The sequence below is a fragment of the Denticeps clupeoides genome, chromosome 6 (assembly GCF_900700375.1).
Source record: "Denticeps clupeoides chromosome 6, fDenClu1.1, whole genome shotgun sequence".
Lineage (NCBI taxonomy): Eukaryota > Metazoa > Chordata > Actinopteri > Clupeiformes > Denticipitidae > Denticeps > Denticeps clupeoides.
Genome location: NC_041712.1, coordinates 15,693,185 through 15,720,297, shown reverse-complemented (window position 1 = coordinate 15,720,297; position 27,113 = coordinate 15,693,185). Strand labels below are relative to the sequence as shown.

The window sequence follows — 27,113 nt, the reverse complement described above, 5'->3', positions numbered from 1 at the left end:
TGCATTATCAACAGACACACACAAACATGGCCAAACTATATACCTATACACACTGTACTACACACACAATGGAAAAAAAACACTACACGAACACACACACACACACACACACACACACTGATAAGAGGCTTACCTCCTTGCTTCAGCTCCCTTCTGTACTGGCCAGTCTTTGAGGTTTTCTTTTTCACTCTGGATTTCTGCCCGGGGGGTGTCTGCGTGTTGTCTAGAGGAGACGGTCTCCCTCGGCCTACGAGTTGGGCAAAGACAAACAAATCAATCAGACAAACAAACATTTCTTCTGTAAGTAGATTATGGTGGGAATCTGTTTCCTGAATTTCTCTGTGTGTGTGTGTGTGTATGAGAGAGTTCCAGTAAAAGGACATTGCAAACCTGGTGTGATGGCGCCAACATTTTCAACACTGTGTGTCGTTCCTTGACTCGCGTCTTGTCTGTGCAACAGACGCTGTGGTGTTCCAATCTCTGGCCCGTCGTGATTGGTTGAAAGGTTTGGGTTGGACTGTGTCAGGGGCGGGCTGGGCGCACGCGGCACTGGGACAGGTCCACAAGGCAACCGGCTGGGTTTAAAAAGAAACTTGGTTATCCACTGGTTTCATTTAGAGATTACATCAATATCTTCATTTAGCCAAGTCGCTACATGTAAACCAGAAGCGTGCTGCGGCATGAATTATTCAAAAAGTCTCTTCGTTAACGGCAGCAAAATGGAGAAAAGTAGCGTTTCTCCTCAGAGAGTAAAACCCTATGAAACATTCAGTGATTGTGCTGAACTTCTGTGAAACGCACACTATGCGATCCCTGGAGGAGAAGCAAAACACTCAGCTGGGGGACACGCTATGTCCTATAAATCAGACCCACACCTCCAAACAAACAAATAATGATCCTCATTACGCTGTCCAAAAAAAAAATATATATATATCCTACAGCACAGGCTATTTTATCTTCAGCTGTCCTGAAATTAAATGAAATATAGAATTTCAGAGTTAATTAAAATCCTGCTGAGATGTGCAGTTGACAGATTTTGCTGGTGAAGTCTGCCCTGTCTAAACCTGTGGGTATTCAATCCTAACACAGCTAATAAGGAACACACTTAGAATATGAAATAACTTCTAGCAAATTCTCGCGGGACCAAGATCTAACATTCAAGCTATGAAGCTCTATGCTAATACTATAACACAGTTATCTCTGACCTTGAATTTTGATTGGCTGAGAAGAGTTCTGGGTTCAGAAAAGAGCTCACGGTGTCAGTATTCAGACCAGATCACACTATCTTCCTGACTTATTTACACCACTTTACTGGCCAATGTCAATAATCTCTAGCCTACTGCTAACTCTCTTGAGAATCTCAAGAGAAGTTTTTACAGCCACACCTCTCTGCTCATCTGAGCACTTTATCTGAACACTACCATGTAATGTCTGCTTATAATAATTCATGTTCATGATGCTGTTATGGGAAGAACAAACGTGATCTTTCACTAGCAGAAATCCTCTTGGGACCATATTTACTACCAAACCAGAATTATCAGGAAATAGTTTAAAATGAATATTGGTGTACTAGTTAAATGCGGTATTCACAAGCAAAGCCCTATGCCTTTTATAAGATCATGAAAAGCATGGCGTTCCATACCGTACTAATTGTTGGGCATCTAGGTGGTGCAGGCGGGCCATATCCTGGCAGGCCCGGGTCTCGTCGCGAGGTGATGGAGTGAGGGTGGCGGTGGACTGGTGGCTATAGGATGTGGCTGGAGATGAGGCATCTCCTCGAATGGGCGGGCAGGGACCACACTCTTCATCCATGCCATCCATAAGATAGGTCCTCTCGGGCAGAGGAGGGCACCATTCCTCTTCATCAGAGCTGGAGGGTTTCAGGTTACAGTCACTAGTACATTTATTTCTTGACTTCACTCCTTATAAATTTTCAAGGAGCTTCCTAGCTGCACTAGAAAATGCAAATCTTCAATATAAATACATTAAACATTATAATTTCAGTTCAGTAGTTTTAGCTAATTTTCAAAGGGAATGTTTGGGATGATGAACCGTCCAGCTTCTCATTAGCAGTTTTTCTTCAGCTTTCCTTGCTAACTCTGCATCACTATTAAATCCCATAATTCCCAAAGCAGATTTTTTTCCCCACTTTTCTTGCTCCAGGCAAAATACACTGTTAACTTTTAGATAGAATGACGAGCCTAAAGCTAAAGATGCCAGTAACATTTAATTCATCAGATAGATCTGAAGCCACACTGTCACCTGTTTAGAGCTGACAAAGAGCAACAGATGAAGCAGTCTTCACATGGTGTCGACTCTAGGTCAACGTTGCGGGTCGGTGCCGTATCGATTTCCACTGTTCTGCAGTCAGATTAGACAGGCTGCCCCCTGGCCATCAGCACATGTGGATAACCTCTGGTGTAATGTGTCATCAAGACCCGCATGAGCATGAGTTCCGAGAATGACATTTGCTTAATGCTGCACCCAAGGCTCTTGGCAAAATTCCGCTGAATTTCTTTTTAATGCAGAACAGGCGCATGTAAAACAGCCACTTGTCAATGGCCTTCCCTTGTGTGTTCTCCTGATCGCTGATCACGAAACGTGTGTTCAGACAAGTGGATGCAGCAAAAGGAGAAAGAAAGAGAGCGTGAGGTGGAGTAATGGCTGTAATGCAATAAAGTGGGAAGGAGCGGCCCAAAGCGCTACGGGGTGCTACCCAAAGGTCAGCCCTGTTATCCGTGGTTCATCTAAGAACCTGAGAACTGCACTGTAGGCTAGTAATGGAAATCACGTTTTGCTCCGTCGCCGAGAGTGATGGGAGGATGGATTATGGTCACAGCTTTGAGAACACGAGAAGGTCTGTACTTGACAGCGGCTAATGTTATTATGCAGGACCTTTTACATGCTTGAAAGCATGAAAGAAATAAAGGAAGGCTGTGTGACTGCAGCGCCACAAGTCCAACTTATCTCCACGGTATAATCTACATGTCAGGTCCAGTTAGACGGACCAGCAGAAGTGGTGGAGCCTCACTCAAACCCCCGGAGCCAGTCATTCATGGAAGAGGGATAACCGGCGATTTTGTGCCTCCCTCACGTCGCCCTGCCTGTCAACCGGCATGCCACAGGAGCCTGCGGTTAGCCTGTCACTAACATAGCACAGTAGGTAACCTGAGCCTGGTCGAGAGGGCAGAAAGGTGCATTGATGTTGAAGAGTCAGCAGGGGCTTTCAGACACCAGTGGAGCACGGGCTACACAGGGCGGCCACACGTCACCAACCTCATTAAACTCCACAGGGTCCTGATGGAGTAATAACAGGCCAGGGAGAGTTGAAGCATTGGGAGTAGAAAATCTATCCACCATTTTGTCCAAAGCGCCTGAATTTGCAGGAATTCTTCTGCAGTTGCAAACTTATGAATGAACATGATGTTCATTCTTCATATATTTCCCCAGCATCCTTCAACACATTTCAGTAAGGTGTTTACCAGCCATTTTTCAGCTTATGGGGGTAAAAGGAGCCATTTGTTCTGCTGATTAACAAATTAGAGTGCATGTTAATTTATGCCCACACATATTGATTATTCTCCATACGCACAATCGCTCTTTATAGACAAGGACCTTTGGATGGCAACGTGGGGTCTAAAAATAGAACTACTTGGCAAACACTAGTCCGGAGTGATGGATTGAGATCTGCGCTTGAAGCTCTTACCCCAGGTCCTCTAAGTTGTTTTCAACCTCCGACTCCTCTGCACACTCCTCTAGTTCTCCTGAAGTGGGTGGGGGAGGCAGGGAATCCATCCAATTCAGTGAGGAGGTCTTCACTGCTTTGCCCATTGATTTTTGCTTCACGTGTTTCCCTGGGTTAAAATTTTTTTTAATGATTTTAATTTAATTCATTAATTGAGTTCTAGATTCATTATGCAAATAATCATTGCAAAGCAAAATTTAGATAACATGTATTAATATAATATATGCACACATTAATTATAATTGTAAATTGCTGTCACCCTTGTTCATTTGATGTAATTAGTATAATTTGAAAAAAGATACAGTTTCACCATGACACATTTACATATACAGTAGTGGCCTTCATATCTTAATTTGCTTAATTAACGTCTCAGTTCGTCTTTACCATTGTCGACCTTGGAGCGGTCGGGCTGGGCATACTGTGCCCCAGAGGTACCAGGCTGAGTCATCCAGTGACTGGCACCATCTTGATCAGGGCTACAGGGTCCCTGGCTAGAGAAGGGCATTATGGGAGTGCTGGCATAGGGGGTGGTATGCTGTGAGTAGGGGGCAGAAAAGCTGCGCAGGTCTTCGCTGGTGGGGTCAATGGTGCTGTAGATGGGGCCCTCGTTAGAACCGTTGCTGTATTTCTCTGTCTGGTTCAGGTAGTTTGATATTCCAGCCTCTGAAATGGCCAAGAAAATACATTCTTTAAGAAAATAAATATGTTCACATACATGTCTAGATATATTTTTGATATACATTACTTAACATACGTATTGCATTACAGTGACTTAAGTCATTGCTGTTTTGTACAAATTAGTTGCTGTATTGCACATGCCCTATTTCAACTCTACATTATACATTTTTGTAAAACTTTGAAATTGAATCCTCTGGGAAGAATTCACATCTCACCATTATAGTATCTTTCTGCTGTGTCATGCTTTGAGGTGCAGCAGTTAACCGAGTCTTTGCCGCTGTGGACGAAGTTAGTGGTGGGCCATGAGTCAGCCAGCCAGGGGTAGTTCCCCATGTTGGCTCCCAACATGCCAGGCCTGAGTGCAAATGCAAAGGAAAGCTCAATGCAGTGATTCATTGTGTCTCTAAAGTGCAAATAAAAGCGCCAGCGTGAGTCTCACCTTCCATTGAGACCTGAGGCCTCGCCATGAGGAAAGCCAACTGCAGATGTGAAATGAGTGATTTTAGTCTGTGTTATATACATATATATAATCAATAGCATACTGAGTGAGTTCATGCAAAGCTTCAAAGTATTGGCATAGCAAGTAAAGCACAATAGAAAAGAAGTAAAGGTGTTGTTGCTTAGGAAAAAAAAACGTCTGGTGAGCAGAACAGATTTGAAGTTAGCATTAGAAAGGGTGACAAGCTATATTTAGTGCTACCTGCAGGAGTGTAGGCAAACGAGGCTGTGTAGTGGCTCAGCTCCTTCCTCTTTTTCCGGCGGCAGTAGATCCACACACTGAAGCCCATGAGGATGACCCAGCATGCCCCACCGATGCCCGCAATGAAGGCTGGCTGCTTCACCACGTCTGTGATCTGCTCCGCCAGGCTCACGTTCCCGTCCGGCTCGTTGGGGACAGACGGCTGCTCGGCTGGGTGCTCTAGCGAAGGCAGAGAGAAAACACAGTGGTCATCCACAAAAACCAAAGGGAACAACTTATTTAGACTGTACACATAGCAAAGGTGACACATAGACATGGAAATGTAGTTATTTCTATTACAACAGCAATAGATTACATTATTATTATACAGAACATGATTGCCTTTTGACCAAAAAGTGTGCTTACTGATCAGGACAGACACAGGTTGACTCCGGGTCCCCACACCAGCGCTAGTGACCGCTGCCACCTCCACCTGGTACAGGATTCCTGGCAGCAGCCCTTTCAGGACTGTAGACAGGACATTCCCATCCACTGTCTGGTTGATATGGTAACGCGTCTGGCTGTCATTGCCCAGACACCAGATCTGAAAAGCGCAAGAAAGCGGCGTCAGGGACAACGCAGAGGGTGACAACTACTCTCTGTCACTGTGGCACCAGAATACCTTGTACTCCAGGATGACTCCATTCTGACTGTCAGTGGGGGGAGGCTGCCAAGAAACACTGACGCTGGAGCTGTTGCCAGGTTTGACAGTGACCACGTTAACAGCTTGAGGAGGGGCGCTAGGAACTACAATATGGAGAACAACTGATGTCAGCATATTGGGAAAAAATACAGAGTAGACAGCATGAGTCAGGTCTTTCGTGCTAATTTCTCCACAATGAGTGCACAAAATGCAGCTCACACACACAGAGTACTAATCAACAGCCATTTCCTCGCTCATTATGTGCCCGTTGCTGGTTTTTAGGTCTCTCTGCCTGCTTTGATGAAGCTGCCAGCTAATGTCTTACCCTCCTCTGGAGTGCGGATGAGCAGAACTTGGCTGTCCATGCCCTGGAACTCGTTGAAATAGGGGCGGATTTTCACCTCGTACTCGGTACCCTTCAGCAGGCCGGTGATGACTGCGCTGTGCTCGGGGGCCGCCTTCACGTCCTGCATCAGCCAAGTGCCCCCGCTGGCTCGGTACAGTAGCCGGTAGCCCTGGATGTACTGAGACTGCCGGTCCACCTGGAGGGTTATACACAGTAGACAGTAAGCCTTACATTTTCTCTGCAGATTGCAATTAAAAAAATTGAAATAAACATTATTGTAAGCCGTAGTCATAATCATAATAAAATTCATTGCAAATTGTGTGAGTTAATCGACTGGCAACCCTACATTAGATGGTCTTTTGGGGGATTTACAAATACAACCTACGAGTAGCATTTGCTAGTAATAATAAATCTTCTTGGCTGGAGAGGATTTAAAAATATGGTTCATATCATATTTTTATCAAACACTTCCCTCCATGAAAAAATATAGTTTTGTGTTGTGTAGGCAGACTGCTTCTGTTGAGTCAATCACGTCCAGATTTTGTCAGGTTCGGGATAAAGAGCTCATCCTGAACAGGAAACTTGCAGCCACATTCACGAATGAAAATCTGTCACCAGATGTTTACGCCAACTTGGACTTATATTCAGTGCCATGTCCAAAAGAGGCATTTTTTTATTCACAATATCAAAACTGTGGAAGAACTGTTTGAAAGATTTCTGTTGCATCAGGCAGACAGTGAAAATCCAGAGTCCACAGGGAGCCAATTCTGAGGTGGTTCCTGCAGAAACTATAACTGCACTTCCCAGCTGTTACTGAATCCAGGGCAATTCATAGCTCAACCAGGATTAAACAAAATCTGCTTTCACTGATATTAAGAATATTAAAAATATTCCTTTTCAAACATGCATTCACAAATGAATGCTTCTATTCAAGTATGGGCTGTCAACATTGGTGAACACAAGCAATAGGTTACTAAAAATGCTAAATGGTAATAATTATATAACTCCTTTGGTTAAAAAACATAAAAATGCAGCAGTCAAATGCATTCTAGGCAGGCAGAATGCTTCAGTTCAGGAGCGCTCAAGGATTCAGGATCAGCAAACAAAATGAAATTGAAAGCAAATCCAGGAAGAGTCACATTACTTTAGCCTATTTACATGTGGTGTTAACAGGACAGTAAGCACGGTATTGTTTGAACACATCAATGAACATATCATTTAATATTTTAATAGATTTGGTGGGCCAACTTGCACATTTGCACATATTGTGAGCAAAACTGGTGAAGTGAAAGTGTTTGTTTTTGTGTCATCTCATTTAACTCAATCTCATTTTGGGCCTAGCGGTTAAGGAAACAGCTACATAATCAGAAGGTTGCCGGTTCAAATCCTGATCTGCCAAGGTGCCACTGAGGTGCCACCGAGCAAAGTACTGTCCCCACACACTGCTCCCCGGGTGCCTGTCACGGCTGCCCACTGCTCACCAAGGGTGATAGTTAAAAGCAGAGGACACATTTCGTTGTGTCACCGTGTGCTGTGCTGCGGTGTTTCACAATGACAATCATTTCACTTCATTTTCACTAACCATCTTAGTGAGCAGTGGGCAGACATGAGCAGTGGGCAGACATGAAAGGCACCCGGGGAGCAGTGGGTGGTAGCGGTTTGAGATTTGAAAACACAACCCTTTGAAATCCACTGCCCCAGTATTGTTTTTTTTTTTTTTATTCAAACCAACCCTAAATGTATATATATATTTTTACCTAATGTGAAACATTATGATTGAAAGACTGACTCACCGTCCAGGAGAGCTGCACACTAGAGGCTGTAAGGAGAACCGGCTCCTGGAGAAGGACCGCCACCTCACCCAGTGACTTCTGTACCTGCCGGTGGTCCACACCCTGTCCAGTGGGGCTCACATCTGTAACACACACACACACACACACAGATTAATCAGAAGAAAGCATGCCACTAACATTGGGCATCATGTAGGTGATGTCTATAGTACACACCTTGTGTGCGGACAGGTTCTGAGATGGGGCTGGGGTCACTCAGGCCATAGGCGTTCACGGCCCGAACAATGAAAAGGTATACGGTGTTGGGGACAAGGCCACTGACGGTGTGTTTCTCCAACTTCACCAGTTCTGCTACTGTCTGCCATGTGCTGCCTGCTGATTGACTAGAGAGAGAGAGAAAACACATTATACTGTGAGATTGAAAGAGCAAACAAATATAAGACAAATTACTACAAACAGTAGTAACAAAATAATTTACACATTTGACTGCAGTTTGTTGGCATCCTGCCCTGCTCCCAGTATCCCAAAATGGGCTCTGACAGCCGCAACCCTGATATGAAATAAGCGATTATGGAAAATGAATGAATGAGTGAGAGAATACAGACCTGAGATTCATTCAGTGTCTTTTCAAAAAATTTATTTCTTTATCAGTGTTGCAAAGTACCACCTACTAGACATAGTTTCTAATGAAAATGTTTCCTTTTCTGACAATTTTGGATTGGATTTCCAGTCCAGCACAATGGTCATATACTCCTTTTTTCTACTCCCTTTGGAGGAGAACGATGCTTTACAGTCGACCTGCACAATTAGGCTGCTGCCCGTAAAGCAGCGCGGCCTCGTAAATATTCCTCTCACAGGGGCTGTACCAGCTGCAGTGATAAATCCAAGGTCACTTTGTCTAACGCTCCTGTCGCTGATGCACCGTCCTGCACCAGCGTGAAAAAAAGAAAGTGCTTTAACACCATCTACCACCCCCACCCTAAACCCCTCTAAATCTGACCGCTTTTATAAACCTGTGTCAGAAATGAACCTTTACCCCCCCCCCCAATCGCTCCTCCACTCCCGCATCCCCCTTTGCAGACACCACCTCAGGCAAAGAAATGTTGTTGTAAACAGCCCCCCGCAGTACTCTATAAAGAATCAATTTTGGCGACGTGCCCCACTGCTAACTGCCGCCCGGGGGGTGAGATAGGTTGGGTTGTTGCTGGGTGATGGTGGTGGATGGTGAAGTGGGCCTGGGATGATAGATCGAGGCCTGGGCTGAACGTGGACGGGGCCGGCTCTAGCAAGCATGGCTGCCTGCTAGTGCACAGCGTGCTGCGCCTCTACCCGAAGCCCACAGGACCTCTACGACTGTAATTACAGCTGTCCAAATTCTGCAGCTGGCCCACAATAGCCCAAGGACCACGTCTGTGAGCAAAGGATTTGAATTCATTACCATTTTACAGTGCAGAAATGCTGTTCCTGAGTGTGAGTGATGGTTTTTAAAGGAATATGGCGAATGGCTATATGTGGGGATATAAATGTGTGTGTATTTGAGTGTGGCTGGGTTGGAATTAGCTGAAGGAGGTCAAAGACGGGACGCCTAGAGGGCTGTGTGTGACTGTCCATCATGCCTGTCCACAGCAACTCTGAAACAATTAATGAAGGGAAAGAGAAATGGCCGCCTACAGCACACTCGGGATTAGAGGAAATATGATTCTATATGAAACTTGAGAAGAAAAAGCCAATGCAATACCCAGGGTTAGTGTGTGTGTATTTCTACAGAACTATCACCAAATAACACAGTGCAGTTCTGCCTATTGAGTCTGCCTTACCTGAAGGCCTCGATGATGTAGGAGGTAACAGCAGCACCTCCTTCATGGGCATTGGGCTGCCAGGTCAGGGTTACACTGTTCAGGGTCACATCTGTCACCACCGGCTTCTGAGGAGGACCAGGCAGCTGGAAGGGTTCTGAGGCCTGGGGTACAGATGAGCCTCCAGTCTCTTCAACACACATAAAAAATATATTATCCAGATGTATGGCTTGTAAGTTTTGCAAGAAATGTTTATTGCTTGGCTGTTGCGCTAAGGAACCTCAAGCTTTAACTGAAATTAATTTATGGCAAAAACATTGTGTCAAAATAAAAATAAGTTTGCATCATATTGTACCAAATTGTACTAAAGTTGGGCTACAATAATTAACAATCAACCTAAAACAAAGTGTAATTAATAAAAAATGTGCAATGTTTTTATTATACTCGTCCAGAGTGCAAGCCACATCCCCATTAGCAGTGTTTGTGATGGTTTTCAGCAGCCCACAGTGTGTGTCTGTGTGAGAGTGTGTGTGTGTGTGTTTACCTTTCACCGAGAGAACTCCACTCCAGCTAGTCTCGCCACTCGAGCTGGAGGCAACACAGGTGTAGGCCCCTGAGTCCGTCTCCTAGCAACACAGGCTCAGGGTCAACATTTGTATGGACGCACTAAAACACAATGGCACGCCTGCCTCCGAGCCTCAACAGTGAGGAAAATCTCTCTGGGTGAGTAAACATGCCTCCTCCCAAATATGTACAAGACCTTTGATTCAAGCTATTAAAAAACATTTTTTTTACAATTCTTTCCTTTTAAATGTCTAAACATAAACCCATCTAAGAAACTTCCATAGACTACTGTTGTTTTTGTTTTTTTTTTATTCAGGTTGGGCTGCGGAAAACCTGTTAAAAAAAACTGCATTACCACTGGCCTGATAAAAATTGCAGCACTTTGGAGATCTCTCACTCTCCTTACACCAACTCCAAACCGACTCTGAAAGGGAATACTGAAGGAGTCTATCTGCTGATGTTTCCTGCATTCTTCTCACTGACATGCAGCATTTTAATTCTTAAGCATTCACTTCATGAATAAATAACTAAATAGACCATAGCAAATTACAGACAGAAAAAAGAACAATGAAACATTTTTTGATGAAGATGAAAATAGTGTAAAACACACAATATGACAAGTCGGATTTTGGTGTGGTGTCTTTGACTGCCTCTCCACCATCAACCGACCAATGAGGGGAAAATCTTGCAGAGGAATCATGTCCTTGCCTCCAGTAGGGGCAAAATATTCCGTTTCTGTCTTCTATTCGATGTTTAAGAGAGGCCCAGACATTTCTGTGTACTAAATGGCACCTCATCAAGTCAGATTTATTAGATGGACGACGAGTTTGGTTAACATTTGGGCCCTAACCAGACCTTATTTACACTTCCATAATATCAGCCAGACCTCACTTGATGCCCAGTAAATCAGAGCTTCAGTCAGCGGTGCCTGTAAACACGGCAGATTTATATTTTGGCTGCAGCTGAGCTTCATGCCATCTTCTCAATGTTAATGCGCAGCCTGCGATGGTTTCCTGCAGACGCCTAACAGGGTATGGCTGAAGCAGGACAGGCGGTGGGGGGGTGGGGGGTGGGGGTAGGGCAGGGTGGGGCCGTGTTCGGAGGAGAGGAGCGGGAGGAGAGGCCATTAAAATTTTACTGCTACTAGAGCTGAGACAGCTTACAACGGTGGAACCTTTTTTCCCTCCCGCTTCTCCCTGTGACAGGGATCTAATGATGCTGACAGCTCCGTAGGCATCGCTCTGAGCTTTGCAGCTTTGAGTCGGCAGGCGGAGCAGCACAGGTTGCGTTTCAGACACGTCCGCACCCCTCATTCCAACCTCTCCTGTGACTGACTCCATTCCCCACCACAAGAATAACCTTCAGAACTGCCTCCGTTATTACATTTTATGTTATAACAGGTACAAATTTTCAACTGAGACTTCAAATGAAGCGGCGCGTTTGGACACAAAGGGCATTAATGGTGTTGTTGGTGCTGCTGCAGAGCTTCTGGCCCACCTTGCGGCTGTGCGTGAATAAAGATATGTGTGAATGGTTATATTTTGGCAACTCGAGAGGAAAAAAAAAGGTAAAAAATGGGCCTTTAAAGAAAAGAAAAATCAGCGATGTCTTATCCTTCTCCTTGCCGAGATCAGGTGACGCCAATGGGCAGACCTTAAGCATGCTGACTGCTGATTGGCGGTGGCCGGACCCGTTCTGAGGGGTAAACGGGCGGGCATCTGCCTATTAATCATGCCTGGCAGCTCAGGGGCCTGCGCTAAACAGATTGTTAAAAAATGGATGAGGGGAAAAAGTCGACAGGGAGCTAAATGTTTTTTCGCTTGCGCTCAGCTTTCTTCCTCCTCTTCCCCATCATCGCGTGCTCTTCCACTTTCTCCCAGTCACCCCGTCCTTTTCCCTCTTCCCCCTCTGTGCCTTCCTTCCTCTCCTTTCTCGCTCTCATATTTTGGCACATGCTGATATTGTGATGTTGGCAGGGCTCCCAGGATAATGGCATCTCTTCACAGAGCACTTTCACACAGAGATGTCCAGAGAGGGACAAGATCCCATCTGTTAGCAGAACAGGCTCCTGACCCTGCTGGGCCACAAACGTGATGGTGGTGCCAACACCAAGAAGCTCACAGGAACTGAATGTCCCTTAAATGGGGTCAGGGCCCTGGGGGAGGTGAAATTCACAGGAATTGATTGTAGGCAAAGCACATGAACCCGAGGAGGCTAAGAAATGTAGATCTCGCCATAGAAACGTATCTGCATAAGACAGCCTTGCTCTCCCACAACACCTCACTGCTGTCTGCATCAGCCTTGAAATACTGATGCTCGCCTACAAAGCCAAAATTAGACCAGCACCATCTCTCAAGGCACGAGAAAGACATTGTTGTGGGGATGAACTTCCCATAGATGTCCAAACAGCCAGTGTCTTCAAACCTCATACAGAAGTACTTGCATTGGCAATGTCATTTTCTGTTTATTTGAATTCACATAGGCATAAATGTAAATGTATCTGCATAAAACATGTGAGGAATGAAAGGAAAAAACACAAGTCATCAGAAGAGCACCACTGCTCCTTATCAAAGATTCTCTACTGCTGACATGGAGACCATTCTTCTGGTAGATACTTCTACAGTTGCTGTTGGTGGTGAAGGCGCTGTCACTGGAGACATTTTTTCAAAGTCTCCCCGTAGGTGTTCATTTGGGTTCGAATCTGGTGACAGCACATGAAGGCCACAGCATATGATTTACATAATTTTCATGCCTATCAATCCCTCAGTGACACTTGTGGATGGGAACATCCTCTGATCCTCCTGTGGGGGTAAATGGACCTGTGCAACAGCACACCAACAGTTGATAGGTTTCTCTTTTAACATTATAATTCCTGAAAATTATGCTTTCAATTAAACTGAAATGTAACAGAAAGCAAAGAAATCATCTGGATAGTAAATAAGTGGCGGCAAGATTACTGAATATTTCTGCTGTCGCTCTCACTTTCCTTCTTACTCATTCTCTCAATACCTACCAGAATGAGCATTTAATTAAAGTGTACACGCTCGTTAATCATCTGCGTTCGCAATCGATTAACATATCAGCTCAGCTTGTGCGATTCCATGACCTCAGGTGGGTCCCGCGTCATCCCCAAGAGGCACGGTCGAATGGATTTCATTAAGCCTCCGCGTGCCTGTGCTAACAACTGCATGCTCTCATTATGATAGTAATTACAGGCATCACTATGTAACACATTCGACTGGGTCAACCATAAAACATGAGAACAGAATAGGACAGTGATTTTACTCTATTACTTTGAATTATCTGTGACTCATCAAATCGTTACTAACAAGATGATTGAAATTAGCACTGTGAAAAAAGCTTAATTCTTTTATTAAAAGGCTCTAATTTAAATGAGTGCTATAAATTGCTCCGAACTACTCACAGATATGTCAGAGTAAAGTAGTGGTATCTAGGGGTTGTGACATATGGTGTCTGTCTTGGCTCTGCGACTTAGTATTGACTACTGTTTGATTTAGCATTGCCATATGGTGGCTAATGTCCTAAAGGTGCTTTTACTGATAAGACCACCAGGTCTGTCTGGGTTCTTCTGTCGTACCTGCAGCATGGTAATTTGCAAGGTGCCGTTATCCATGAGACTGATGCGATCGTCATTGCCCAGGATTCGCTGCCCGTCCTTCTCCCACTGAATGCTGGGTAAAGGGTTCCCCATGACGTGACACTGTAACTGGGAAGTGGCTCCCAGGGCGAGCGTCTGATTGGATGGCCCTTGGCGTATGATGGGAGGAACCCGGTCTGATGGTGCTGCAAAAAGGATGGAGGGAAGACGCTATTACTTAATTCAATACTTGATAGAAATGCCAACATGTACAACATAAACCGACTCAATTCCAATCCCACCCGTGACTAATGGTGCCGTAATCAACCCCTTTCTTCCAAATCCGGCTCTTCTGTTACATGCACTCCGATCCACTTTGCACCGGCGTGATGACTTAATGTGCTGAGGTCTGCATGAATAATTAATGCTTTGTTTGACAAGAACTGAAAACCTCCTCTACTATTGACCTAAGTGAGAAGAGCGCATTAATAAATAATTAAGGAGCCTTTTACTCCAGGCATGAACCGTTCACTCTCGGATCCCAGGATCCTGGTGCAGCGGTTGGTGTGAACTGCTATGGTACAAAACCAGACAATTTCATTTTTTTAACATTCGCCTGCACTCTAGCTACCGAGACCATTAACTTTACATTTAAAAAGTCCAATAATGTGATTGATTCAACAGTCCATCAATCCCATGTAACCCCCTGGTAAATGGATGTGGATGGGCCTCGTAAAGCGGAGCGGTCGGCACCGCAGTCTGCTGAGGTCACCCTCCTCAGAGGGCAGTGCGTGGGTAAAACAGTTTGCGGAAATAAGATTACATTTTGCAAGCCCACTGCTTTGTCGAGGGCGGTCCCAGAGCATTACAGAATAAGCAATTGAGTGGAGGGCTACACAGAGGAGGACGAATATAACACCAGGGCTTGCGGTGCAGAGGATGCCAGGCCGTTGAAAGGCGCCACGCACACGCGCACACATAAACAGTTTATCCATTTACTGTGGGGGCATGACAGAGGCAGCATATGTTCCCGAGGTTATTTGCATAGAGCGATTCCAACTTGTCCTTTTTGATTACGTCTCACCACCCTCCTGCTGCTTACTCATTTGGGGGACGAAGAATTTTTTTTAATTTGGGGCTTTGAAGAGTTGTTAATTTATTTTGCTTTAAGCAAGAGGCTCCCTGCAAGCGCAGGCAGCACAAATTAAACATTGTTTTAAAAAAAGTCTTTACTATAAAGTCTACAAATGGAAAATAACGACTCTGAGTTTAATCTGGATCTGCATTATAAATGGTGAGATTGTCAAGGGACCACATTTGGTGTAACACTAGTTAAAAGTGAGACCGTAGCTCTGAAGTCTCATTAGCTGTGTTTTGATGTCTATCTCGCTGGAATTGCAGGGTAACTGGTACAACTCTATAACAGGGGGGCAGTGTGGAAAGCCTCTGTTGATACTCACCATCCTCTACCTCCAGAAGGGCTTTGGTGAGGATGCTCCCAGCCACGCTGATGGCCTGGCAGATGTAATATCCCGAATCCTCACTCTGGACGTCAGTAATGGTCAACTCCCCGCTCAGGGACACAGAGAAGCGTCCCGACTGTGCAGGAGGCTGACTGGGGAAGAGCAGGATCTGCACAGTACAAACACACAGCATGTCAAATCGTGCAATTTATTGAAAATTAATCAAAACCAAAAACTAAGCAACACAATTTTGCCAATGTCAGGTTTTTTATACATTTTTTAAATCCTCTAATACGTCTCCACTGTGTGTGCTCATGAACTGGCACCTGAAAAGGCTATTAGACATGTCCAGCCTTTTGAAGTGATCTGTCTGGGGACTGTCAGCAAGTATTGCCACAACCACCATGCGCCTGTGAGTTAAACAGATTGAGTGTAGAACTCGCGCAGCTTGTAACTCACTTGTGACCTTTTTCCATTAAAACATTTCCAAGGTAAGACATGTCCTCATTTGGTTATAACAAAAAGTCCCAGCCTTGTCAGTTAACTACAAAAACAAAAGCTAAATATTTGTTCTGTTATTGGAATCACAGTCAAAAGCTCAAATAGCTGTGATTTTCATTTAAGCTCAAATTGCCCAGAACAACACTTTCTCCTTCACTGGTCACTTCTTCAGTAAAAGGACTGGAGAACAAAGCAAGAACATGGCCACAGCTATCATGGGCTAATGGAGATCTGTTTGCTGAAAGTGTTCTGTTTGTTTGGGGACTCGGGTTCACCAGAAAGAGAGTGAGTGAGGAAGATGGAGTGGTGAAGCGATGACAGTGTTTGCACTGGGAGGCTGCAGAGTAGCTTGACTGATCTCAGCTGGGGCTTTCAGTAAAGGGGTGGGCTGGGGAAGGAGGGGGTTATGGGGTTAGACAGATCATGAGGAGACGCGCTTGCCGCTGAAGCTGCCACACTGACAGCTGCCCCTTTGTCTGGATGGTTACGGCCGCAGCCGGACAGGATGGGAGCAGGGGAGGGTGGACAGCCGTGGGGTGGGAGATGGACTCAAAAGAAGCTTACAGGGCAGTGGCGCACGGCCACAGGGGCCGGGGCTAAGGGTGCTGGAGGTCAGGGGATTTTCTGAAAAAACTAAAACAAGAGGCTGCGCACAAAACATGCCACCCCGGGCACAGAGAAAAAAAAGGACAAGAATGAACAACGAGATTAGGCCGTTTTAAGTTCACAACCCCTAGACTGCAGACAATACAGTAACTACTAGAGATTTTGAATCGATTCTAAAAAAAAGAAAATAATTTTGAAAAATGTCATTAAGAACTGTTACTAAGTCTAGAGTCGCAAATACTGTAGAGTAAGTAATGTCACTCATTGTGGTATGACACCTTTATCAGAAGTGTTTTGTTGAACATTACATAATATATAATCCCCCATTGTGCAGCCCTGTTAGCCGCTCCAACATGAACAGAAACATACCAGTTCAGTTTAACCTGCTGCATCAATGCAGTAAGAATATTAACTAAAAATCCAGCATCAGAGGACCAACTACAAACATTGGTCTTACTGTCTTGTCCTTGTTTGGATGATCTACACACCATGACTTGTGTCAGTATTTCAAACCCAGTATGTGGTTGGGCTGACAAAAAAACAGTCCTGAATCCAGAAAATGTTCTGTGACACTATTATTAGAGAAAAAGTTATAAACATTAAAACCTGGGACCTTGTATTTTTGTTTTAAATACAAAATAATTTTTTTATTTCATCAATAACAGTCACACTTAAAATCATGACCAAAGAGAATCATGAAAAGTAAAGATGTATAGTATACATCGCTGGCCTTGCAATAAAAGTGTGAAGAAAAAGATAGAGGGATGGGAATGGAGCTACAGAGATCCACCGAGACATCCGTTTGTTGCACTGAAGAGTCTGAAACAAATGGGCGTCTTTTCTTGCACGTCTTCCCTACTTCTGTCGCCCGCTATTTTTAGCTGTCGGGCCCGAGACCCGGGCCCGGGCAGGGCTCCTCTCCAGCTCTGTTCCCCATCCATACTCCTTCACACCTCCCACTCTCCCCTCCTGCTGCCTCTACTCCGTCCCCCGAGTACAGCTCTGCCAGCTCCCACACACTCCCAGCATGCCTTTCAGCACCCTGGAATGTTGAAATCTGTAGGTTTTTTTTTTTAAAACTATTATTTTTATTAAAATGTTTCACCTTTGTAGATTTTTTTTTGCAGTACAACACATAACAAAACCCCCATGCACTGTAGCAAACACACAAGGGTGCTAAATCAGTGCCAGTATTCCCAGAGGATGCCATAGCTCCAGAGAGATCAGCTCAGGAGCGAAAAATAATTCCATATGGCAACGCATGCATGTGGGTGCCAAGGTTCACCTACTCCACTCCCACCAGCTCTGCACAGAAAGAGCTGCTCTTATCTGTGCTGCGCGGTGGACAGATTTGGAAACGCGCCGCTCTGTTACATAAGTCACGCAAGCAAAGAAAAGACGTGTGCGTGTAAAACAAATGTGCCTGTGACGCCGCCAGGGGCCGAATTAAGAGCTGAGAAAGCGACAGGGAGGGGCTCTCTAATTCAGGCCGATCCATGATGATGTTCCTCAACTGCCAAGAGCCCACAAGAGGCAAGTTCTGCAAGTTCTACCTGGCTGCCCTCTTTCTGCCAGAACACGGCTGGAGGAGGGTTGCCCTTGGTTCCGCAGAGGAAGGTGACGGTGCGTCCCTGAGCTGAGATCTGGTCTCGAGGCCGTACCACGATCTGAGGGGGAACTGAAAAAGACAGGAAAAGACAAAATCAGAAACAGACAAACAGAAACAAACGTTTTCTATGTGGTAATGTGGTGTTCTCACCATACCTATGCAATGTGATGAGAAGTGAAAAGAGTGTCATCCTGTCAAAATACATTCTAACGAAGTGCTTTTACTACAATAATGAATGCTGAACATGTTTCATAACGAAAATAGTTTTTTTCATACCCGTGAACGCAAATCTACTTGTATGCGTAAGAGTGTTATACTGCAGACAACATGCCCTGGTTTTTGACATAATCCTATGGTCAACAAGAAAAAAGCACAACCGATGTAGATATAGAGGACTACAAGATGTGTCACATTCGGAGTGTTTGCAAATGTCTCAATAACTAGTTGGTCCATCAAACTGCTGGATGTAATGACAGGAGCGAGGTTAAACTAGCCACAATAAGGAAGCATTAAACTATGTTTATAGTTTTAAACATTGTTCGCCATTTTGGTGTAAAGCCTGAAGACATACTTTAAGTTACTAACATTCCCATATCTACTAATAATGACACAAAAAACAGGCCCATGTAGGTAATTATAAGGACAACACAGTAGATATGGGACCTCTGTTTATTTTCAGTCATCTTCCACATTACAGTGTAGCAGGAAAAAACTAAACACAGGGCGCTGAAATGTAATTTAATGTAGTACAAAGATAATTGTGGGCGTGCATGTGTGTGTTCTGAAAGCATGCAGTAAACCTGCCAGTTCTGAAACTGTGCATATGGGTAGCCAGAGAATCCGTCGTGTCTGACCCGGAGGTTATGTTTACAGTGACTCACATGCAGATGGCAACAATGACACCAGAACCGCAAATTGACGCTGGGCGATTCTCAGGACGTCCAGCAGGGCCACACACATACACACACACAACCTGGTAAATTTAAGGCTTGTTTGTGCGTACAGTGCTTTCAGGCTTTTGTTATTTTCACTTGGACCGTTATTCAGTATTGTTTTGACATTGGTTGGCCCCCACAGATGGCTACTTAGCCTAAAGCATAGCACAATTCAGCTGGAAGCTGCATTAGGAAAGGTTTTAGAAGTGTTCTCAACAGATGCAGCATAAACACATGTCTAAAGACTTTTTTATTGTAAGTGCATAGTCTGTTTGGTTTTCATACAGTTGTAATGTGCAAAATGATATTACAAACCAGCACAACATCATTTCATAAGAACCTGAAATGATGTGACATCCCTCTATGGTTTAAGAAAAATGGGCGTATCGCGGCTCATTGCTCTCGTTTTCTGACTCTTTCTTCTCTGAGCTGGTCAATGAAGACTAAGGGAAGGGGCCTGAAAGGGGTCTTGTTAGCCCAGGCTCAGCAGAGCTGGAGTGGGTCTCCCAAGTCGCTGCGGTGAGGGTGATCAATGGCCCGGCCTGATGGATGTTAATCTTGTGGGCTTATCTCTCCCACAGGCCTCTTTATGTGGGGAAACACACAGGCCGCCCTCCACCACTGCCCATCCCAGGGAAGAGCTCCTGGAATGGGAACAAACCATGTGATTTTGGCCAGGTAGGTGGTACTGGGCTCATCCATTCAAATACGCACACACGCACACACATCGTGGAAAACATTATTGATTAAAGCCATGTGCGTTTGCCCTTTATCTGTGGCACCGTGAATGTGCGATGCTGTCACCTTTAACCTTCAGCGGCTAATTGATTTCTCATCCCTCGGTCCTTTTCCTCACTTTCACAAACAATTAAGGGACGGACCGGGCACCACTGACACCCCACATTAATAGTGCATCTGGGTTTTTCTCCTTCCTCTCACCTCTTATTTCCACATAATTCATCACGCCGGCGAGACCTGTGATGCTGACCCTTCTCTCCTTAACACACCAAATGTGTCGCCGCAATCCGCCTCCAGGGCCTTTTGTCCCCAAATCGGCTGCTTAGCAACAATGGTTGTGTTTCTTCCACCTTGATGATTCTTGACCACCCCTCGCTGATGCACTAAATGCCCTTTTTACTGCCGGGATGCCAAGGATGCTGCGTCCCCCCAACAGAGAGGTCATAGGAGGGGTCAGGGGGTCAGAATCTGAGGGTTAAGCAATGACCCAAAACCAGGCCCTACAATTTCAGGGGTCAGCACTGAAACACACCTCCTTTTCTCTACAAACGATAAGCCCCCGGTCAGTGAAAGCGCTGCTTCTGTTACAACCGGGAAAAGGGTAACGATCCCAATTCTACGCCCCTTCGGCTGTCATCTCCGGGGCACGGCTCCTTATTGATTCTATTACCTCCTCTCAAGGGCTGATGCAACGCTCCTGAAATATTTACGAAACTGCCTGTAATACCCACATCTTATGCAATGCCCGCTGACACCCTATAGAAGCTGCCAATCCATTACCCAGCAGTCACAACCATTTTCACACAAAAATCAGCATCTCAATGCGAAGCGGATAACACCTTAGGACGCACCAATAATCCATTCACATTTGTGCCAGAGTCAGTGATTGTTTCCTTTCGTCTTTGAAGAATATCACTCTCAAAGTGATCCAAGGAGGGGAAGAAGGATGAGAGAATTCCTGTTCTGCAAGCACGTAGCACGCTGCCTTCGGCTACAACAAACTATTACCAGTGAAGGGAATGTCTGGGCATTAAACCTCACTGTTAGATTTGTTAAACCGTGGAAGTATTAGAACTTAAATATGGAGTGACTTGGAGGAAATAAAATGCCTACAATACATAATGCTGCTTCCTGTGGCTAAAACAGACATGTCGGGATATGGGAATTGTCCTCTTTCTGTCTGTCATATCTGAAAACATGACAGTAGATCTTTCTGAAATCCCTCTTTTACAAAATATATGGCAGTGTTCAGCTCGTTAAAATTCAATGTTTAATTCTGTATGATGCGCCAGTTTTCAGCATTTTATATGTTGACAAAATTTATAGAGACTGAAAAATAATAATTTCCAAGTCTAACAAAACAGAACTGTGTTACACAGCCTCAAATTATTAAAGGGCACTTCAAAACCCAGAAAATGGAAACAGATTCAGAAACACGGCCTCTTTACCTTCAAGTCAGTGAACGGCAAGAGAACAGAGACTAGTAAATAGCAACATCCACCCATCGAGCGGTCACGATAAGCATTTGGCGCTGCCCAAAACTCCCCGATGGGGCGCTGAAAGGGGCGTGAGTGAACCGAGCTGCAATTAAAAACTGAACACATGGTTAATGTCTGCTTTAGCACAGGCACCAAGCAATCAAACATCCAGACTGCAGGGACAACCCGCCGGGCAATGTAAAAAACCAGCATACGACAGTGAAATAGAAATTTGTTGACTAGTTCAAATGCACTCACCTTGTCCAAACATATCTGCCTATCTGTTTCCTCACTTCATGATAGTGTTTGAAGCTTGTTCTGAGTGAATGTCTGAGTGAGTGATGTGTTTTTTTTTTGTTCTTCATTTATTACTCAGAAATATGGGCAGTGCTGCACTATTAATGAGCTTAGAGGCTTAATCTGGTTCGAATCACTGTTACACAGGCTTATTTCATTTCTATTGTCGCGGTCCTTAGACATGCTAATAAAGAGGGGCAGTTAGGGAAATGACACGCCAGTATTATTCCATGACTTGTATGATGAAACAGATCCTTCATCTCTGTGGAACAGGAAAAGCCCACCCCCATCATCTATCAATCCCTCCCTCCCCTCCTCCCTCCCTCTTTTCAATCATTCAGACCCTTGGTGTGCAGAAGCAGACACACTTCTCCAATTCTCTTTTGGCCTAAAAAAAAAAAAATCCTTTTCCCGCTGGCTCAATTAGGCCCTACCCTTTCCAGACACAAAGATATATCAGCCCAAAGGCTGAAAATTAACAGTTAGCATGCAATTGTGGTTTTGTGGCAAACCACCTCTGATTTAACCAACCACCACAATACCACAAAAAAATGTTTACTCTTTGTTGAGAAATAAATGAATAGCTATATTACAAGAGATGACAAATTATTTATTAATATGTCTCAAACAGTCATGAAAGGTCATTTGTTATTTAAAACCCTCAACCCTTCAACCTCACCATACTGTTTAGAATCTAGAAATTTCTGCCTTTTTTGTTTGACTGTTGATAATAATTTGAGATGTTGGTTTTCAATTTTTTATGAAACAAAAAAAATTGATGTGTAATGAACATAGAATATTTAGAAATTCATTTCTCTAAACAAATTAATAAATAAATTGATTTTCATTCATTTTGATTCCAGTGCTTCCTTACATGATCTTTTGACCAATTCTGGAAAACTCTGGAAAGGAAGAACAAAAAAAGCTACACGTTTACCTTCTGCTATTTCTGAAAACCTTTCAGGCCAGAGCGATTGTCTGGGTCATCTTCTAGCCAAACCGTAGTGAAGTGGAGCCCACCCCGCCCCGGCCAGGGGAGTCCGGAGGGGAGCTGAGAGAGCCAGAGGCTCAGGCTCAGCTGTCACCTCCACTGCCTGGCTGTATCGATCGCCTGTTCCTTCCCTTTCAGCCTCTGTTCAGCGTTATCATGAGTGGCAAGTCAGGGTCATTTGTGAAATGCAGGGGTCAGTTGTGCTCTTACCACCCCTATTGAGATTCATCTCAGCACTGTGGGTGCCTTTTATTCCCATACAAGTCTGATTCCAGCCAACATGTCTTTTTTTTTTTTTTTTTTTTGCTGTCTGCAGTTTAGGTGTCACTGGCCGTCTGTGTTTTAGCTGCTGAACCCCAAATGGACCCAATGTGTTAGTGGATGCCCTATTTTTGTAGATTGTGAAATGTGTGTGTGTGTGTGTGTGTGGGTGGGGGGGTGGGGGGGTTGAAGTTAATTCTGCATCTTCACATCAACATCACGTCTCCCAACAAGTGGGCTGCCAATCATGTGCTGTTACAGAAAAAACCCTCCCACTGCATCGTACAAAACACACACAAAGCCAATCATAGCAACCTCCCCCCACCACTTCCACCCATCCCAGCAGGCAGACAAGGCATGCATAAGATGAGATGAAATGGTTACTTACGAAATGGGCCCACTGGAATAGTGAAAATGGCAAGAATGGGGCAGAATGAGGAAAAAAGAAAAACAGATGAATAAGCATGAGGATGGATAAATTGAGGAAGAAAAACAGGGGTTAACAGAAATTCACACAAATAAACATGGCCACCATGACGATCAAGGCACTAAAATACCAGCATGACACAGATGCAAGGCAACGCGAGAGAGACATGCTGTGTGATGATTAGAGGGCAGGAGAGATGAGATTCTGACCCAATCGCAGTCTTGTCTATCAGATCAGACTATGTACGCTGGCACCAGTGTGGGCCATTAATTTTGCAAGGGCTCTCAACAAGCTAAATCTTTCCCCAACAGCTGTCAGCTGGAATAATCTTCCCATTAGGTGTATAAAATATTCTGGCTGGAGCTCGTAACTTATAGAGGACCTAGAACCCAGGCATCTCATTTTGTTTCCGTGGAAAAATTTAAATGTTGAAGCAGAAATTTTATTCCTAAATAATATTTCTTAATCACAGACAGTTTGGGGCTGCGTAGTTGAATAAAGAATGATTTGAAACAAAATAAGACATTTTAGACATTTAGTATTTAGATAACTCATTATCTGTGCATTGCCTGGGACATCATCAGTGTCAAATGTAAATAAAAGACTATAGGCCCGTTCCTTCATGGAAGTTTGCAAAACCTACATGACAATACAAAATTTCATAATGACACCCTAAGAGCATTATTTGCATTGCATTATTATATGTCGCCTGTCGTACCATGGACCTGAAGAGTGCCGGATGCTTCTGTTTTGCCGACACTGTTTTCCGACACACAGGTGTAGGTGCCCTCATCCTCCGCCCGCACTTGTGTGAGACGCAAACTGTTGTCAGGTCGGATTTCAAACCTGCAGATGAGAAACAGAGTTAGACGTGTTTTTTTTTTAATAATACCTGTTAAACAGGCTGCCTCTTTCCACTGATTCCCTTCCCTGTCAATCAAACTTTGCCCATGAGTCCATCTGTGTTTCGTACCTCCCACGGGGAAGCTCCCCTTCCTCTCTGCGCCAACGAATGGTGGGTGTGGGGTCTCCTTGCACCTCGCACTGGAAGTCTACGGTGTCGTCAGCCAGAACAACCTGATTCACTGGCCGACGCACAAACATGGGACGTTCTAAGGGGGAAAAAAACAGTTAACCTAAACACAGTGCTTCGATATGACATTCTTTTTTAATGCAAATTTTATTACCAGCCATTTCAGCAAAAGCCCACCAAAAATCTGATTGTCTCATGATTATGAGCAGGTTCCAAAGAACAATGCTGTAATGATATTGAATAACACTGGACACTTTTATATATGCAGTAGGTGCATCCAAAATGTGCTTAAATCAGAATCGTATTTATTGGCCAAGTAAGGAATTTGATCCTGGTAGATGGTGTCTCTCAAGTACAGTGTAGAAAAAAAATAAGTCATTATAGGTCGAAAGGTTCTGCAAACCTTTAAGTTCTATGAGGTTTTGGGAAAAACTAATTGTCCAATTGACAAATTTATTGTTACTATTAAATAATATAATGATAACACTTTAGCTTACTTTCAACAGACAAAAGATTTCAGTTCATTTGATCTGATGATTAATGACGAGGAAGGTGTGAATTCAACAAAAAACTATGGAATGATTAGCATAAAAACAAATATTTTTTCTTTATGTCCAGACCTGTGTAGTTATGTCATACATTTTGTGGAACTGAATCTAAATTCTGTTTATTTTCAGGTTTGACAAACAAAGAGACTCACCAAACACTACCAGTTCAGCAGGGTCACTATCCTTTTCGCCCACCATGTTGGTTCCTACACACACATACATCCCGGCGTCACTTTTCCGGGTGTTGGAGATCATTAGCTTCCCACCGCGGATCTGAAAACAGGCATAAGGAGAGGAGATTGTTAAGGGCCCAGGTGACTGTACAGCATCAGTTCCCAGTTCCAATTCTGAAAAATCAGCTCCTGGACAGACCCCTTAAATCCGGTGCCACAGGTGTGCATACTTTCAATTTTCAAATCACAAATCCTTCTCTATCTGAGATAAGACCTTCCCATTTTTGGAATTCAGGTTTCAAAAAAAAAAAATCAACCATGCAATCACCATCCTCTGTTCCGGTTATTGGAAATGAGGAGGGTATTGCCAGGGGGGCTTAATCTTCTATAAAATAGAACGTGTCCCATGGACAGGCATCGCCTGCACACCGTCTGCGCGCGGTAAAGCGACGTCTGGCACCATCGCTTATGCACCGCATGACATTCAGGGAACCTTCCCTCACTGCTGATGAATCTGCAGCGTGTTGTCAGAGCTCATTTAGATAAGTGGCTGGCGAGAGTGTTGCAGGCTATGTAAAGCTGCGATGGAGCGGGGGAAGGAGAGAGGAAAATAACTGAAAGCCACTCTTTTGACTCATGGCCAGCAGACGGGAGAGAAGCGGGGTGCTGACTCACGGTGATCCTCTCGTCCTTGTCGTTTACGCGGACGTTGTTCCTCTTCCAGGAGATGGTCGGCTCCGGGTGCCCGCGGGGAGGGATGCATTCCATGACCGCCGGCTCACCTGCGGCCACCACTACATCATTCGGGGTCAGGCGAAAATCATCACGCAGAACTGCGGGCCAAGGAGAGCAGAGAATGGCATGGTCATAAATGAGCAAGAATCATGAATCAGGGCCAGTTAATGGTGTACAGTGTCTGAGCACAGCATTTACGTTAAAATAAATAAAAAAAAAAAAACCCTGAAAGACCTGCAGTTTGCCGTCGTCCCAAGTTTACTCACTCGGCCATGTTTGAACATCAGACATGATAAATAATTAACACCTTCCACACTGACCTGATGTGGATGAATTATTTAATTACAGACGCACAAAGACACCCACGCGTACCACAACCGAATCACAGAAACAGTAAATGGAATGTGCTAGACTATGAATTCCACATTCAAAAATCTCGTCCACCTTTAAGTATCATTTGATAAACCGATGGTATAATTAGAAACAATTTAGGCTTAATTTGAAATAGCCTTGCAAACAGAATAGTATATTATTGTATGGATAAATAATCTTAAGCCCATCAGCACCATAGACAAATAAATAAACAAGAATTTAGAAATAAGCTCTAAACTCACAGCAGATTAAAGAGCAGCATGCAAAATCAGGCGCCGAACCCTTGAGCTGACCTTGCTTTACCTGCAGGGCTGATGCCATCGGCTTGCCACTAAATCTGGCTTTCCATTTCAACAGCATTTATCAGATTCCTCTGCAACGGCGCTTCCATTACTTTAATCTGCTCGACTCTATATCTCCCTGATTGCAAAACGGCCAATCGTTATTTCGGCCTGCACAATTTCTGAGCGCTGTTGATGCCCCAGAGCGTGCCAGGTCTATGTCAGCATGAAATTTATGAAGAGAATGATCTTTTTATTTTTCAATATTCCGATATCCTCCGCAAATACCACCAATATCCAGTACTCCTTCCCCGCTAAATTTACCCTGCCTGTACCAATATACTGCAATGAGATTGTTAATAACAGAGAGTTTTACGAATTGGGCTGTGTGAAGATCTGCCACAACTGGGCCAGTCACCAGTAACTACCGAGAACCCTGGTGCTGAATGGCCTGTTTTTGGCTGAAACACTTTGTCTATTAATAAATTACGAACACTAGGTTTGCAGCGGGGTCAGCGGCTCCCCTGTGGAAATGGCTAACCTCAGGCTCTGTTACCCAGGATCCTCCCACACTCAGACTACTGGTCTGAGACCAGCTGTATAGTGCTGCTTCTGAAGATGGTAAGAACAGGTGCACCAAGATGTCCTTTCCCATATGTTGTGCTGCTCGCATCATTTATCTAGTGGAAAACATGGTTCATGAACATTTTACATCTGTACAAACATAGTCACTGTAGGTTTCAGAGACAGAGAGAGAGAATAAAGA

The 27,113-nt window shown here is 44.4% G+C and overlaps 1 protein-coding gene across 4 annotated transcripts in view; it reads right to left on the bottom strand.

The window, feature by feature from the left end:
* Positions 1 to 27,113, bottom strand: part of robo3 (roundabout, axon guidance receptor, homolog 3 (Drosophila)) — a 103,947-nt gene that overhangs the window by 4,251 nt on the left and 72,583 nt on the right. For 2 of the 4 annotated variants that reach the window (XM_028982789.1, XM_028982792.1), the window contains exons 3-25: positions 25,635 to 25,792; positions 24,939 to 25,059; positions 24,179 to 24,317; positions 23,924 to 24,051; positions 23,167 to 23,178; positions 18,023 to 18,147; positions 15,360 to 15,531; positions 13,900 to 14,105; positions 10,282 to 10,363; positions 9,759 to 9,927; positions 8,158 to 8,324; positions 7,945 to 8,066; positions 6,131 to 6,347; positions 5,785 to 5,909; positions 5,529 to 5,706; positions 5,124 to 5,342; positions 4,863 to 4,902; positions 4,639 to 4,778; positions 4,130 to 4,408; positions 3,707 to 3,854; positions 1,643 to 1,870; positions 391 to 575; positions 134 to 247 (exon numbers count right to left, since the gene is read on the bottom strand). In XM_028982789.1, the coding sequence (XP_028838622.1) occupies positions 134 to 247; positions 391 to 575; positions 1,643 to 1,870; positions 3,707 to 3,854; positions 4,130 to 4,408; positions 4,639 to 4,778; positions 4,863 to 4,902; positions 5,124 to 5,342; positions 5,529 to 5,706; positions 5,785 to 5,909; positions 6,131 to 6,347; positions 7,945 to 8,066; positions 8,158 to 8,324; positions 9,759 to 9,927; positions 10,282 to 10,363; positions 13,900 to 14,105; positions 15,360 to 15,531; positions 18,023 to 18,147; positions 23,167 to 23,178; positions 23,924 to 24,051; positions 24,179 to 24,317; positions 24,939 to 25,059; positions 25,635 to 25,792 (3,474 nt within the window). The remainder of the gene's footprint in view (positions 1 to 133; positions 248 to 390; positions 576 to 1,642; positions 1,871 to 3,706; positions 3,855 to 4,129; positions 4,409 to 4,638; positions 4,779 to 4,862; positions 4,903 to 5,123; positions 5,343 to 5,528; positions 5,707 to 5,784; positions 5,910 to 6,130; positions 6,348 to 7,944; positions 8,067 to 8,157; positions 8,325 to 9,758; positions 9,928 to 10,281; positions 10,364 to 13,899; positions 14,106 to 15,359; positions 15,532 to 18,022; positions 18,148 to 23,166; positions 23,179 to 23,923; positions 24,052 to 24,178; positions 24,318 to 24,938; positions 25,060 to 25,634; positions 25,793 to 27,113) is intronic. The other 2 variants (XM_028982790.1, XM_028982793.1) reach the window with 1 other exon arrangement.